Source organism: Mus caroli, unplaced genomic scaffold (assembly GCF_978045245.1).
Source record: "Mus caroli unplaced genomic scaffold, Mus_caroli_1 scaffold_14, whole genome shotgun sequence".
Classification (NCBI taxonomy): domain Eukaryota; kingdom Metazoa; phylum Chordata; class Mammalia; order Rodentia; family Muridae; genus Mus; species Mus caroli.
Window position 1 is genome coordinate 84423192 of NW_028227269.1, and position 15862 is coordinate 84439053.

At 44.5% G+C, this 15862-nt stretch overlaps 1 protein-coding gene across 12 annotated transcripts in view; it reads left to right on the forward strand.

Annotated features, from left to right (window-relative positions):
- Ttll5 (tubulin tyrosine ligase like 5) overlaps window positions 1-15862 on the forward strand; it is a 238267-nt gene that overhangs the window by 41195 nt on the left and 181210 nt on the right. For 11 of the 12 annotated variants that reach the window (XR_015045248.1, XM_029484762.2, XM_021178935.3 and 8 more), the window contains 3 exons: window positions 9903-10004; window positions 11791-11882; window positions 12768-12875. Coding sequence is in view for 10 of the 12 variants with exons in the window: in XM_029484762.2 (XP_029340622.1) it covers window positions 9903-10004; window positions 11791-11882; window positions 12768-12875 (302 nt within the window). In the remaining 2 variants the exon portion in view is untranslated. Of the gene's footprint in view, window positions 1-9902; window positions 10005-11790; window positions 11883-12766; window positions 12876-15862 lie in introns of those variants that run through there. The other variant, XM_029484766.2, reaches the window with a different exon arrangement.

Here is a 15862-nt window from a genome sequence, read left to right on the forward strand (position 1 = left end):
CTCTGTAGATTCTTCAGTGTGCCTAAATAGTCACTGTTTATCTTGGCATTCACTTGCCTTTCAGCCCTCAGAGTGCGCTCAGCTGTGTCATTACATCCAGCATCCGTCTGCAGCTCCTCCGCACCTGCAGCTTCTGCTAATCTTGGGTCACGTGTGTTTTGTGTAGACATAACTGAAGGTAATCAGCTTGGGATGAGATCACCAGGTTGCTTTACTTTGAGACTAGAAGGAAAACCATAATCTTTACTAAAGAGACAGACCTAGAGGCAAAAATAATTAGTTTCCTTCTTTAGACTTTTATACCCTGTCATTTATGTTGGGAGCTTCAAATGAATGCTAGGAGATTGAAAGTTCATATTATAAAGTTCACTGCATTGTCAAATAGAGGTTATTTTGTGTAAATTCCTTTCCCCTTTAGACCTTTTCCAGAAAAAGACCTTAGTTTCATTAGAAGTTAATGCTTTCATTTGTCTTTGTTTTACTCACACAAAAAGCAGACCACTCACTGTTTATTTTATGTGTAGAAGTGTTTGCCTGCATATATATATGTAGGTATGCTAAATGTGTGCAGTACATGCAGAGGCCAGAGGAGGGAGGGCTTCAGGTCCTCTTGAACTCTAGAAATGGCCTGAACTGTCTGTCATGTGGGTGCTAGGAATAGAACCCACATCCTTAACAAGTGCTGTTAACCCCTGGCTCATCTTTCCAGACCCTTCTCACTGTTTCTTTTCTTCTTTTTTCTTTCTTTTTTTTTTTTTAGACAGGGTTTCTCTGTGTAGCCCTGGCTATCCTGAATCTCACTCTGTAGATCAGGCTGGCCTCGAACTCAGAAATCCTCCTGTCTCTGCCACCCAAGTGCTGGGATTAAAGCTGTGCACCACCACTGTCCAGCCTCACTGTTTCTTATATGTGAGTAAATTATTGAAGAGATATGAAAATGAAATTGCCTATGTGGCACTTGAGTCAGCTGTCTCATGGTCCTGGTAGTAGTGCTTCTGCTCTGTATGCTACCGTGGGTTTCTTGTGCAGGTTGCTGCTGTACAGTCCCTAAGCAGGTTGCTGCTGTACAGTCCCTAAGCAGGTTGCTGCTGTACAGTCCCTAAGCAGGTTGCTGCTGTACAGTCCCCATGCAGGTTGCTGCTGTACAGTCCCCATGCAGGTTGCTGCTGTACAGTCCCCATGCAGGTTGCTGCTGTACAGTCCCCATGCAGGTTGCTGCTGTACAGTCCCCATGCAGGTTGCTGCTGTACAGTCCCTAAGCAGGTTGCTGTCTTGCTTCTAGGAAGGAGACATTGGGTTTCCAGAGATAGGGTATTGTTCTCACCAAAATGATGGTGGTCCATTTTTTGTGTCAAAAAATAGAATCCAAAGAGACTTTGTTCTGGATTATACAAATGTTGGAGGATCCAATCTGGGATGTAAGTGACCTGAGAAAGTCCCTTTTGAGACAAAGTTAATAGCCAAATTTGCACTGAAACAAGAATTTATTTTAAAAAGATACTGAGTTGGAAACCACGTGAGTTGTCAGTGACTCAACGAAAGGTAGCCTCAGCTCATGAAATGTCCCAGGGGACACTGAGGGCTGCACCCAGGTCAGAGAAGTGGGAAAAGACTCGGAAAAGGTCTCTTAGAGCAAAGCCCTTGCCAGTCATATTACCCAGTGGAAAGGCAGTAAAGACCCCAGATCATTTGTAATTCCTTTCTTCCCTCCCCTAACTCTGGGCCCTTGCTCAGTAGCTTTGCTTGCTAATTAACACTGACTCCGTGGGGTATTTACCTTTTCTGTGCTAGATTCCTGTGGTTTTGAAAGAATTCAGGTACTTGGTGATTGCCAAGGAATTCAGATTACCTCACAGGCTGCACACTGTCCAGAATCTGCCACCACAGCAAGTAGGGGGAAGAGATACCAGCAACAGAGAGAAGTCCTTCCTAGCCTGTCACTTTCCCTGGCAGGCCTTTGCTGTTTGTGAAGTCTGAGTCATTTCTGGCTCTGAGGACCAAGGATCAGGCTGGTAATCCCCTCCCAGACGCTCTGCAGGGCGCTGCCCAGTAACTGCAGCATTTTGGCAGTTTCCCTGCTGCAGCTGGTTGACAGCAGATCAGAGCTCTCCGGCTCAGGCTTCCTGTTGTCTTCCATCAGATTTTTCTAGGTCAGGCTAGGATGAAACTCTTGCTTCTGGCAAGAGTGCCTGAGATGAAGTCTCATTGCCCGTGACCCCTCTCCTCAGGAAGCTCTACATGCTAAAGATAACTCAGGCGCTACTACTGCAATCTCCTTTCTTTGTGCATTTGTTCTGAATGTAGAAGATCTATCTACCAAACTGAGTACTTAACTCTTCTACATCTAGGCTCTGTGATGCCGACTGACTGTAAGAGTATACACTGTCCGATCTTCAGGCCACGTCACAGTTTGTACGTGGGAGAAGCATTAGTAAGATCTTACTGACGTTGTGCTTGCTTCCCCCTTGTGCTTCTATATTGATAAAGGTCTTGAAACAAGCAGCGTAGGGGCACTGTGCAGTACTGTTTATAAATCCCCACCGCAGATGCGTCTTGATTGCCATTGAGTCATGGTCCAACATCACCAGCATCACTTTCTTACTGTTTAGGGCTATTGGTAGGATTTTTTTCCCCTTTCCCTCTGTCAGTTAAAGAATTAAAAGTCAAGAAAAACAAACACCACTTCAAATATCAAGTGTAACAAGTAGCAGCAGGGAAAGATGTCAAGACAGACCACAGAATGAGCTGGTTAAAAGAAAGGCTTTTGTTATGGGCTAGGGAACCCAGGACAAGGCACATGCAGAGAAAGGCCCCACAGAACAGAGACTGGGAAGCCAAAGCCTGGCCTTTCCTCAGCAGCTGGGGATTTCCCAGTCTTTGAGGGGGTCTTCAAAGGCTCTTCCTCCCTGAGCTTAGGGTTGGCCCATTTGAATGAAGAGAGGCTGATAGATCCACAGTTTGGGGGTAAACATGTCCTGATCTGGCCTTGAACCTTTAGGACCTTGTCAAACTGCTCCACAGTCTCTAGTGGCTGGAGGGTAAGCCTGAAGACTTTTGTGTGTGGTCAGAAATACAAGGGAGGGCTTAGCTGCATGTTTGCTATCTTTGTTTCCTAGTCATGGCCCCTCTTCCCCTTTGTCTGCCTAGCAAGATCTGGCTGACTCTAGTCACTCCGTTGAAAGTACATTTTAAAAAGATTTTTCTATTTTTATTTCATGCACATTAAATGTTTTACTTGTGCATGTGTAATTGTGCTACATACATACATTGCTGGAAGAGGCAAGAAGAAAGAGTCTGGGGTTCTAGGTGGTCGTGAGCTGCCACATGGGTGCTGGGAATTGAACCCAGGTTCCCTGGAAGAGCAGCCAGTGCTCTTTATTACTGAGCTCTTAATCTCTTCAGCCCCTGAAAATGCGTTTAACACACCGTACATGCCAGGAACGTTAGCTTTGCAATCCGGTTACTGTTGTGTATTGGTTGTTGCCCTCCTGACAGTGTGGGTGACTGGCTACAGCGTGTTCTACTGCTCAGGGTTACAAGGCAGAACCAGTGCATATTGATAGAGTGAGAGAAGATGAACATCCAGAACTCAAAGTGTAATTCCTTCAGAGTGCAGAGTTCCTACACCATCATAAAGCAGCTGCCCAGCGTGTCTGTGATTAAACTCTTGTAAGCCGGGGCCGCCTAAGACTTCATTTTCAAAATAAGGATAATCTATATTTGTTTTCAGATTTATTTAAAAAAATGGACATATAGTTCTTTTGTTATCTGTTAGTTCTAAAATAATTTAGAGTCCAGAGTTCAGATTATCTAAGAAAGTAAGGTCCCATATTTTCGTTGACATAAAGGTCAAGGCTATAAAATTCTGTTGTGTGGGCTTTCTTAAATTTTGAAACTCACATATATCTGCTGTCTGTTTCTGTACATGTACCTCACAGTGCACACATGGGAGTCAGAGAACAACCTGTGGGAATTGGTTCTCTCCTCTGTGTGGATCCCAGAGAGCCTTCAGGCTCGGTGACAAGTGCCTTTTCCTGTCCCTGTTGAGCATCTTGAAGGCCCAGTGTACTCCCCCACCCCCAGTCCCCAATAGCACTCATTTTTTGTATTAATTGAAAATAGTTTTTTACACAATGTATTATGATCTCGGTTTCCCTTCTTCCTCTCCTTTCAGATCCTCCCCACCTCCCACCTGCCCAACTAAACCCATTCTTTCTCTTTAGAAAACAATCAAGTAAAATTACAAAACAAATAAACAGACTGGCATTAAACAACAACGAAGGAAAAGCATGAAAACACATATACAAGTCCAATAAAAACACAAAATTAGAAGCCATAGTATTAACAAGCATAAGACCAGGAAGGCAAAAAAAAAAAAAAAAAAAAAAAGTCCAAATAAAGCAGTATAAGACCAAAAGAAAAAAAAAAATACCATTGAGTTTGTCTTCTATAGGCCATGTGCTAGGCATGGGCCTGCAGTGAAGTCTGTTTATGCACTGTGAAACTCCACTGGAGGGCCCAGGTATCTTGAATCTGTCTCTCCTTTAAGAGGGAGGTTAAGGACTTAGCTCCCTGTATGACTTTCAGCTGAGTTAGGATAAGTATTTGCAGATTTGATCCTGAATTACCTAAGAAATTATTGATTCCTCTGGCTTGTTAATAGAGAAATTGTGTTGAAACTTTCAGGTGTGACTAGGTTGAAGTGTGATGGTGTTATGACCCGTTTAACCCACTGGTTCTCAACCTGTGGGTTGGGGCCTCTTCAGGGGCTGACTGACCCTTTCATAGGGATTGTGTTTCAAATATGTACATTACAATTGATAACAGTAGCAGAATTGCAGTCATGAAGTAGCAATGAAAATAATGTTATGGTTGGAGGTCACCCCCACATGAGGAACTGTATTGAAGGGTTCCAGTGTTAGGAAGGTTGAGAACCACTGCTCTAATACAGAGGTCACAACGCTACATGCGTCGCAGTGGGCACTGAAGTGGGAAAGCAGCTTGCCCTGTCTGAAGGCACTCGTGCTGTACAGTGCTGGCCAGTCACCATCAGGGAAATGACCAGATCTTTTGTTGTTCTAAACTTCACAAGGAAGTTACCACTTTCCTCTAACACTTTGAATTTTGAAACCATCTAGACCTGTGAAATAGCTATCTGAGTAGTGTGAAGAGCCCCTTTTTACTGTCTGAGACCTCGTTCACCTCTACCAAACTGTCTACTAAATTCATTTTAACTAGAGGACCCCATCAAGGATGGCGGTTTGGTTCAATTGTCGAGTCTCTTCCAGACCCCAGTCTGGAGCAGCTCCACAACATTTCTGTGACTTATGACCTCAGTGTTTTGGAAAATGACAGGCTACTCATTTTCCAAATTGTCCTTCAATTTGGATTTGTCTGTATTTTCTCATGATTAAACTTTGGCTATTCATTTGGGGTCAGAATACCACAGAAGTGATGGTAAATTCTCATTTCGGGATATTTGGTGGCACATGCTAATTATTTAGTATTTGATTAAAGGATGTGCCTACCAGAGTCCTCCATTGTAAAGTGACTTTATCTTCTCTCTGTGATTACCAAGAATTATGAGGAGGTTGTTGAAAACCATGTAAAACTTCATTCCTTGTCTCATTTTTTTTTACCAATAACTTTCATATCTTTTGATGTTTCTTGGTTAAGTGAATTATTACAGCAGTGACTCCTAGATGATGGTTTTCAAATTCCATTATCCTTTTATTTGTTATTATTTTGCATTTTACTTCAAGGAAAAGTGTTTTCTTCCTATTATATATTCATTTGTTTATTAATGCCAACTGAAGTCCTTGTATTTTGTTATTGTTTTGTTTTCATGCTCTGTTTGTCCTAGCTTCAGCCAATGGGAGCCTTCATACTGGTGTTGTGTCCTTTTGACATGTCTCTAGCACTCTTCGAGTATGGGGCGTTTTAGGCTCTTCCTGTTCTGACCCAGCCTTGGAATCAGTCATTTCTCCAAGGAGCATTGGTTACTTGGTCGTAGAGAACTGCATTTAGAGTTAAAGGTTTGGAGACTTGATGATATCATAGCTTTGGGACTTGCAAGAGAGAGACCTAGGAAGCATGTATATGCCATATATCCATATGTCATATGTGCATCTGCCTTCATTTCTACATTTGTTTATCCAGAAATGGGCTTATATTAGCACTTATAATTCTTCAAAGTTCAGAGTATAAACTTGCTTTTATCTTTTACATATTTTTATTTCTCTGTTCCAACAAAGAAAAAGCTGTCTCCTGTTATCATTAACATTTTTATTTTTATTTTATTTTGTTTTTCAAGAGGGTTTCTCTGTGTAGCCCTGGATGTCCTGGAACTCACTATATAGACCAGGCTGGCCTCAAACTTACAGTTCCACCTGCCTCTGCCTCCCAAGTGCTGGGATTACAGGCGTGCACCACCACCGCCCAGCTTTACCACATTTATTTACTCAGTTTTCTTGTCTGTAGCCAGGCTCTTGGCTCCCCACTCAGATGCTCTCTGGTTTATGGATTTAGAGCTCTTGGGGCTGTTTGTTGGCCTAGATCACCTCATCTATTCCCAGGGATTGCTTCTTAGCCTATGGCCGTCTTTCTCATGGGGCTGCAAGTCATTCCCATAGCTACGTCATTCCCATAGCTACGTCATTCCCATAGCTACGTCATTCCTGTGGAAAGCAAAAACAAAGCAAAGCCTCCCAAACCAAGCAATTGTCGGCTAAGCAGATCATCAGAGCTGGACTAGAAGACCGGCTCTGAGAGTCGTGTGACTTCTCATCTAGGAAGTAAAGAGAAGGCAGTGGTGGTCAAAGGTGAATGTGGCTGTTTAACACAGATTCGTGAGAGCTGTGAGATCTAACTGGCTAAGCTCAGCCTTCCTTCTGTATGGTCTTCCTGTCCTGCTCTTTGACATCAAAGTCAGGGGCCTTTGCTGTAACACTAATCTTCACCCTCCATTCTTTCATCTTGTTTCCTAGGCCCAATAGAAACCTACTCCATGACATTCGTAATACTGTCCATACTGGGTTTTAGAATCAGATGCTCCAGTGACAGGAAGCTGAAGAGGAAGAAAAATGATTTATAGAAGTCCATCCCTCTTGAAAAGCATGTGGGGTGCAAATGCATGGGACCCCAGAACCCGCTCACTCTGTGCTTCCCTGGGTTTTTCATGCTGACCAGGTAGAGTCGAGCGTGCAGAATTAGACAAGAGAAGACACCCCCTTCCCTGACCAAAACATCCCCTCCCTCATACTTAATACCTGTTGAGGGAGATGATGACAAGTGATAGGTCACCATGAGCTAGTGTCTGCAGGTAGGAGTCTTGGATCTTGCCCAGTCCCTCTGCATTTCATTCAGAGAGACTTCAGAGAGTGATTCTCCCACCTGGTCTGAGAGTCACTCTGTTCCTGAAGATTGGGATATAAAGGCAGAGTTCATTTGCCACCAAGTGATGATGAAGAGTTAAATGGTAACTTCTAGAAGTTTATGGAAGCTTTGAGGTCTTTCTCAAGCATAGACAAATGCTTGCCAAGCTCTCCTTATACATGCCTAGTCCAAAGTTTCTCATCAGCCACATCCTCTGTCCGGGCCTCATGCTTGTTTATTTTAGTCTCTCGGATTTGCTTTTTTCTTTTTCTTTTTTTCCTTTTGGCTCTTGTATATTTCTGGTACGGGGAATTAGGGAGTGGGGATGGTGGGGTGGCTGAGAAGAAATTCAGAAGAGGAAAACTTTTAAATGCTGACCTTTAATGTGGTAAAAATCTTGTTGACTTCATAGTCTGGGTAAGCATATATAAACGGTTTGTAAGTCATATGAAAATAAATTTGTGGCCTCCTAGGTTTTTCACACACTTGGATATGTGTCTTGGGAAAGCACTTTGGGGCAGGGTGAGATGGCACTAGCAGCGAGTGAATACTCCTGCCCTCATGCTCACTAGAAGCATTGTCTTGAGAGGCAGTTTTGATGCCAAGCATCGCTGGACAGTTTTCTCTTTCCCAGCTTGCTGCCTGCAGAGACGCATGTGCTTTGTGCTTTCCTCTTCTATTAACAGGGGTCCAGCACAACAGGTGCCTGCCCTTCCCAGTCCCGGAGGCCTTCCTTCTCCTGTGCTGTCCACTTTCCCAGTCTCAAAGGCCTTCCTTCTCCTGTGCTGTCCACTTTCCCAGTCCCGGAGCCCTTCCTTCTCCTGTGCTGTCCACTTCCCCAGTCCCGAAGGCCTTCCTTCTCCTGTGCTGTCCACTTTCCCAGTCTCAAAGGCCTTCCTTCTCCTGTGCTGTCCACTTTCCCAGTCCCGGAGCCCTTCCTTCTCCTGTGCTGTCCACTTTCCCAGTCTCAAAGGCCTTCCTTCTCCTGTGCTGTCTACTTTCCCAGTCCCGGAGGCCTTCTCCTGTGCTGTCCACTTTCCCAGTCCCGAAGGCCTTCCTTCTCCTGTGCTGTCTACTTTCCCAGTCCCGAAGGCCTTCCTTCTCCTGTGCTGTCCACTTTCCCAGTCCCGAAGGCCTTCCTTCTCCTGTGCTGTCCATTTTCCTAGTCCCGAAGGCCTTCCTTCTCCTGTGCTGTCCACTTTCCCAGTCCCGAAGGCCTTCCTTCTCCTGTGCTGTCCACTTTCCCAGTCCCGAAGGCCTTCCTTCTCCTGTGCTGTCCACTTTCCCAGTCCCGAAGGCCTTCCTTCTCCTGTGCTGTCTACTTTCCCAGTCCCGGAGCCCTTCTCCTGTGCTGTCCATTTTCCTAGTCCCGAAGGCCTTCCTTCTCCTGTGCTGTCCACTTTCCCAGTCCCGAAGGCCTTCCTTCTCCTGTGCTGTCCACTTTCCCAGTCCCGAAGGCCTTCCTTTTCCTGTGCTGTCTACTTTCCCAGTCCCGGAGGCCTTCTCCTGTGCTGTCCATTTTCCCAGTCCCGAAGGCCTTCCTTCTCCTGTGCTGTCCACTTTCCCAGTCCCGAAGGCCTTCCTTCTCCTGTGCTGTCTACTTTCCCAGTCCCGAAGGCCTTCCTTCTCCTGTGCTGTCTACTTTCCCAGTCCCGGAGGCCTTCTCCTGTGCTGTCCATTTTCCTAGTCCCGAAGGCCTTCCTTCTCCTGTGCTGTCCAGATTATGTTGCTGTGCTTCATCTCATTAGTGCTTCATGGTGCTTCCCAAAGTCAGTAGGGATCAATCAGTCTGTTCCCTCCGTGCATGCGCGTGGTTCAAATCTGCAGTCACTGTGCTGAACTGTGTTTCCTTTGTCTTTTCTCATGTAAAATGTTATTTCCGTCACGCTAGACCTGGAGTACCTATTCAAGGGCTCAAGGTCTTCCTTGAAGCTTCTTAGCTATAGGTAGTATCCTACATAGAGTTCCCCAAGTTATGAGTTACTGTATTTTGAATTTTCATTCTTCCTTTTGATGGAAGATGCAAGAGAAGTAGTATCTAAGAGTGTTTAAGCCACGGGAGTTTAAAGTTTGCAATCTTGGATAAGTTATTGAGGTTTTTGTTTGTTTGTTTGTTTTTTGGTTTATTATTGTTTTTAAGACAGTCTTATTGCAGCTCTGGCTAACCTGGAACTCTCTATGTAGACCAGGCAGATCTCTGCCTCTTGAGTGCTGGGATTAAAGGTGTCATTCTCCATGCCTGGCCAAGTTATTTAGTCTTTATGGTCATATTTAGTTTTATATCTATTTAAAATTTAGGTGTAACATAAGATGTATTTCATAGAGATACTTTTAGGATTGAATTGATATGTGACAGTGTATATAAGATGCTTCTCATAGCAGCTGCCACTTAGCAGAGATCACTATTTATTAAATAATATTGCCACCTTCTTATTGTAAGATAATGATAACATCCTCCATGTTATTGCGGTCTCTGCAATCTGCAGTTCCACTGAACCTTCCTGGCATTAACCCGTTCTTCCTGTCAGGTTTGCAACTGTGCGTTATGATCAAGGCTCCAAGAACATCCGGAACCAGTTCATGCACCTGACGAACTACAGCGTGAACAAGAAGAGTGGAGACTATGTGAGGTACCGGCTGGCTCAGGGCTAGAAGTCAGCCTCGGCTGCGAGGGTGGGGACACGGCAGTTAATGGGGTGCGCTGCTAAGAAAGAAACACAGAAGTGACACTGAGAGCTCACCTTTAAAAAACAATTAGTTTTTTGTGAATGGGTGTTCTGGCTCTGTGAGCACCAAGCATGTGCCTGGTGCCCTCAGAAGCTGGAGGGGGGGGAGCAGATCCCTAGAACTGGGGTTATATATGTGGTTGTTAGCCATCGTGTGGGTGCTGGGAATGAAATACAGGGTCTCTGGAAGAGCAGTGAGTGCTCTAAACTGCTGAGCCATCTCTAGCCCCTCAAATATCAGTTTTGAGGCATTGCTGCTGTGTTACCGCTTCTCTGTGGTATACCCAGACAGAGGGCACTTTGTTCTATTAAATATGCCTTTGCCATTTGTCTTTCCCTACTTGACTTAGGGATAAGAATTTCAGCTTGGAAGTCCTATCTAAAGCTTAAAATTATTTGTATCTTTTGACACAGTAGTTCCGTTTCTATGAATTTAACCTTAAGGATGTATGTACAGAATGGTTTTATCAATATACATCTCTACTGTGCATCGTTTGATGGAAAAGCATATTGAGATAATACATATAACAAATGCTTGATTGAATCAGTCTGTTAGCTAGAGCTTCTTATTTTTGCTGAGAAATGAGAAAAGGATATGTCCTGAAATGTTAACTCTCTCTTATACAAAGTATAAGATGAGAGTAGTCAATTTTTAGGTTTTTCTCATTTGCCTTTATGTATCTTCTGAAATTTTCTAAAATACACTACAATGATCAGAGAAAAAGAGAAGAAGAAACTAAAGAAAGGAATGAGGCCCTCTCAGAGACAAGCTCGTGGAAAGCCGCACCAACCCAGCTGTGTGCAAATGTTATTTTTGCTCTGTTTTCTTTCATCCTGATAATTTTGCCAGGAAAGTGGAAAAATAGAAAAGAAACCCAAACAGTCACTTTCTATTCAGACTAAAAATAAGTTCCCACCAGGTCCAAGGAAGGAAGGAGAGAATCTGGAAGTGTGGGGTAGTTGCTAAAGTGAAGGGGGTTTCACTGAGTGTCCTATGGCCAGCATTGAATTGCTTAAAGCTGCCACGTCCCTCAGGCTAGAGGAGCAGGGCTGTGACTGGAGAGGGCACTAAGGGTTGGGAAGGCGGCGGCAAAGCACAAGTCTCTGGTTGCAGGACAACATTCATGGGAGCTCCCCCATTCACCAGTCTGTGGCAGTGGGAGGTCTAGAACTCTTCCAGTTACCCCAGTGCCTTGTGTCATCAGTGGGACTTAAGAGGTTTGGGAAGGTAGCGGTCACTACCCAGACAGGAGGCTTGCTAGTGTGTCAAAGCAAGTCTGTGGTTAGCTCCTTGTAAGACTGTAGTACATCAGCTTCCTACCCTATCCCCACCTAGTTCTCTTCTAAATGGCATCCAGGTTGTTTGCTGGCCTCGGGTGACATTCACTTCAGAGACTAGATGTGCTGTACCCCATTGTTAATTTATTATAGCCATTCTTAAACTCATTCACATTTCCCTACCTTTTTTCCTTACTCTTGATGTGGAAGAATCAGCTCTCTTTTCCCTCTCCATAAAAGCAAGCTCTCCGCATTTGCCTTGCCTCTTAAGGAATTAATAGAAAGGATGTCTTACAGAAAAACCAGGGGAAACCAGGTTGAAGTCCGCAGACTGAATGTTTATCTAAAATACTCAAAGCCCAGAGAAAGGCAGGCCTCTTGGCATATGTAGCCTTGCTTCCTTTCTTTGTAGTTGTGATGACCCAGAAGTGGAGGATTATGGGAACAAGTGGAGCATGAGTGCCATGCTTAGGTACCTGAAACAAGAAGGCAAGGACACAACTGGTGAGTATCACACCTTTCTTCTTTTAGTCTCTACTTTAAAAAATATTTTTACTATCTATGTGCAGTGTCTGTGCATGCTCCCACGTGTGCCTGCGTGCAGATCCACTGGAGCTGGCATCACAAGAGGTTGTGAGCTGCCCTACATGGGTGCTGGGAACCGAATGCAGGCCCTCTGCAAGAGCAGCGACTGCTCTTCCCGGCTGAGCCAAGTGAGCATCTCTCCAGCCCCTGACTTCACTCCCTGCTGTTGAACTATGTACGGTTTCTCGCCAAGGCCTCCTGGTAATGGTGCTGAGAAGCCCCGTGGTGCCTGCTCCTGTTCTTTTTCCTCTGGTTTACAGTAGAGACCCCCATTCCCTGTTCTTGTTTCTAATTTGGAAAGTATCACTTTTAGTCCTTAATGAACTTATCTTTCTTGAGTGCTGTGCTACTAAGATACTGTGGCTTTTTGTATACCGCATTGCCTCTCTCTATTGGCTGTGAGTTCAAATTTTTCTAAGTTGACCTCCCTCATTCTTGTTACTGAGTAGGAGGATGTAGAGTGGAATTTGAGTACAGGCCTTGGAGTCAAAAACAATCCGTGCTGAGCCATGGGCAGCTTGGGAAGCAGTGTGTAAACAGACTGTTCATGCACAGGGAAAGGGTGCTAGGAGAGAGAAGGGAGAGAAGGCTCAGTCTGCAGTCTGTACCTTCTTCATGGGCCATCTGCACCTTGTCATCTCTGCATGTGTGCTGGCCCTGTAGCACCCGGACTGAAGACCACCATTTTGATGCTTTTTGAATCAGTACACATGCTTTGATAATTGCACTGTGACCCGGACTCTGCGTCTACTAATGCACGCATTGTAGTGTTTCTGTTTTCATTACAAAAAATTGTTTTTGCAGCATTGATGGCCCATGTGGAAGACCTGATCATTAAGACAATAATCTCTGCTGAACTAGCTATCGCCACTGCCTGTAAAACCTTTGTTCCACACCGCAGCAGTTGTTTTGGTAAGGAGCTGTCAGATGCTTGTGTTTTGTGAGAAGGGTCTTGGGATCCTCAGCTAGTGGGGCATAGCGATTTCTCCAGGAGGCAAGGGCACATCCTGGGTTTGCTTTCTTAGGCTCGCAGAGTAGATGCAAATTCTATCAAGAAGCTAGTGGTAAAGGTAGTGAATTTTCATTGGAATCTCTAGAGGAATAACTCCCTTTCTGTGTAGGGAACAGGGATTGAAACTGATGTGTGAGTCTCTCTGGCAGAGTACACGCAGAAAAAGTCTGCAATAGCCTGTACAGGAATCCAGCTTTAACAAATATATTCCAGAGCTCTCTGGCTGCCAGACTGGGAGCAGATCCAAGAAGCTCTGGCTGGTACCAGTGTGTGCTTTCTCCCGTTTTCCGATGACTCCTCCTATTTGTTTTATTCGTCTTCTTAGTGGGTTCTTCCCCCTTCTCCTCCTCTTTCTCCTGCTTGTTTTCCTCCCTCCTCTCCTCGTGTTCTGTTTCACTTTATCTTTTTGAAAGGACAGAGAAAGTGCAACAAGCAGTTTACAACCCAGATCAGAAAACCCGTGACCTCCTGACCCACTAGCTGTGCCTATCTGTCACACCAAGGTTGCCAGTGTGCATGCCTGCTTTCTCCATGGATAGGGACTTAGTAGTAACTGCCAGTATGAAAAGTCCTTAAGGCCAGGTCAGCTCTGGGCTCATGTTGGACCTCAGGGTTAACTGATAGAGCAGTGCTAGTTAAAGCGAGGGATGGAGTGATGCTACACAGTGAGGATGGAAGAGGAGTGCCTTCCTCAGGGGCTGGAGATGCGGGAATAAAGAACGTAGTTTATGGGGCTTATATAGCCTGAACTTGAAACCCCTGTTGCACCCCTTTTTGGTTGGGTGTTTTTCAGGAAATTGCTGTAATTTCCATTTTCTAGATTATAAATGACAGCCCTGAGGCATCTCCCTCCCAAGAGGACTGTGAAGACCCGTTGAGATGGTGCAAGCAAAGAAAGCGCCTGGCACCACATCTAGCCTTGAAGTTGTACTTCATAAAAATTACCTTTATTCATTTTATAATTCACATTCTAATTCTTGGTCTTTAATGGGTTATAGTAGCGTGTATTTATCTGGTGCTCAAGTAGGAGAACTAGTGAGACTGAATAGAAGATGCAGATAAGTCAGGGTCTAGAATTGTAGAGTAAAAGAAAAGACTGCAGTGAGTTTTCAAACCAGAACTTAGAGAAGTGCTCCAGTGTGCACAGGTTCTGTGTCTAGTTAGAGCACCCTCCCGGCTTGCTGCCTTGCCATTGCTCATTCCTTCAAGACTCACTCCACTCTGCTGCTTCCCTGAAGCCTGTCATGTTACCACCACAGGCTGTTCTATGCTGCTTTAGGATACTTTTCCTATCTTAAGCCTAGATACTTTTCCCCAAAGTCTCTGAGTTTATCTTCTTGAGTTCTCAATAGTCATTGTGACTGCCTTCCCATCGCGTCTGTTTATATGAGATCAGAGCTCCAGGCACTTTTTCTAACTCCTTGCTTTCGTGTGTGTTTGATTTATCTTGTGGATGAACTAGCTCTTTCTCATGTTGCTTTACCTAGGCCACCAGCATCCTTCCAGACAAAGCCAAGCATCAGCTCTTTGGTGGTCTTTTTTCCTAAGCCTCCTAAAAGGGTCAGCTCTCACCCCGAGGCTCCAGTCCTCCAGTCCTCTGTCCCTGTCTCTGTGGTGTCACTGGTGTTAATTTATGTGTGACTCTCGATGGAATGGAGTCTCCTTGATGATGGCTGTCACAGTGTCACCACTGGCTTTGTTCTTCATACAGAGCAACATCTTTTGCTCACAGAGAATGTTGGAAAATGTTTGTTAAATGAGTGCTGGGTGCTTGTTTTCATTGTTTCTTGGCCTGGCAGTTTGCTTTCTAGTATGTCTGTTTTGGTAAGGCCTGCAATCTTGGAATTGTTGTAGTCGATTTGAAGGTGTATGTGGAGGCTAACAGAATTGACTCTAACTGCTGAAACCTTTCAAGATTAAATGTTTCCTTTGTACCTCTGCTTGCCTGTGTTGGTAAATGGACCTTGGTGTCAAAAAGCAAGCAAACAAACAAAAAACAACAACAAACCAAATCCTTTGCTCTATGTAGCTCATCTTGAAGGTTTTTCTGGATATTTCTTCTGGGTATCTTACTCTGTAACCTAATTGCTTGTTGGAAGCTTAGTAGTGGGTTCTCAGAACTCAGTGTGAAAGAAAGGCGACAGCTTTCTCTGACTCAGAGAAATATCCCAAGGCCTGTCAGCCAGGGTCTCCTCTCTCCTTCCCTGCCTGGGCTCAGCTCAAGTAAACTCAAGGCATCTGGAGGTTTTTAAGTTGTTGACTGTCTCCTTGGCTTTTGTGGTTCTAATTCCTGTCAGCTCTGGGATTCTGTGTGCTTCATTAACCTCCCCTGTGAGATATGACTTTGTATATTTATGTATCTTTGTGTGAATCTCTTTGTCTCCCTCTGATTCTTAGCCTCCCCTGGGCTTTGAATGTGTGTCAGAGAAAACAGGAATTGAGAGCTTCCTGGAAGTTTTGGTTTTAACAGAGTGTCCATACTTTTAGAGGAAAGGAATGTAAGATGGGCTTCCCTATATGCTTTTGGGGGTCGTTTCTGACCTTCTACTTGCGGATTACTGTCAGGAGCATTCTGTCACTGGAATTTCTGTCCTGTGATTTTTCTCTCTCCTTGCTACCTGTACTGTCTCCAGGTACCATCAGGATTCCTAGTCAGTGCCTTTTCTACACATGTAAGTCTTCTTCTCTCTGGCTGTGTACCGAGCACAGATTAATGTCACAGCAGTGCATTACTGGTAACAGTTTTGTGTTCTCAAAATCAGTTCGCCCTGGGATGCTGCTATATTCATGTGTCTGCAGTATTATCTATATATCAACCATAATAGGCAGTCTGAAACTTAGTTACTTAATGCTATTTTTTTTATTTTTTTATTTTTTTTGGTTTTTC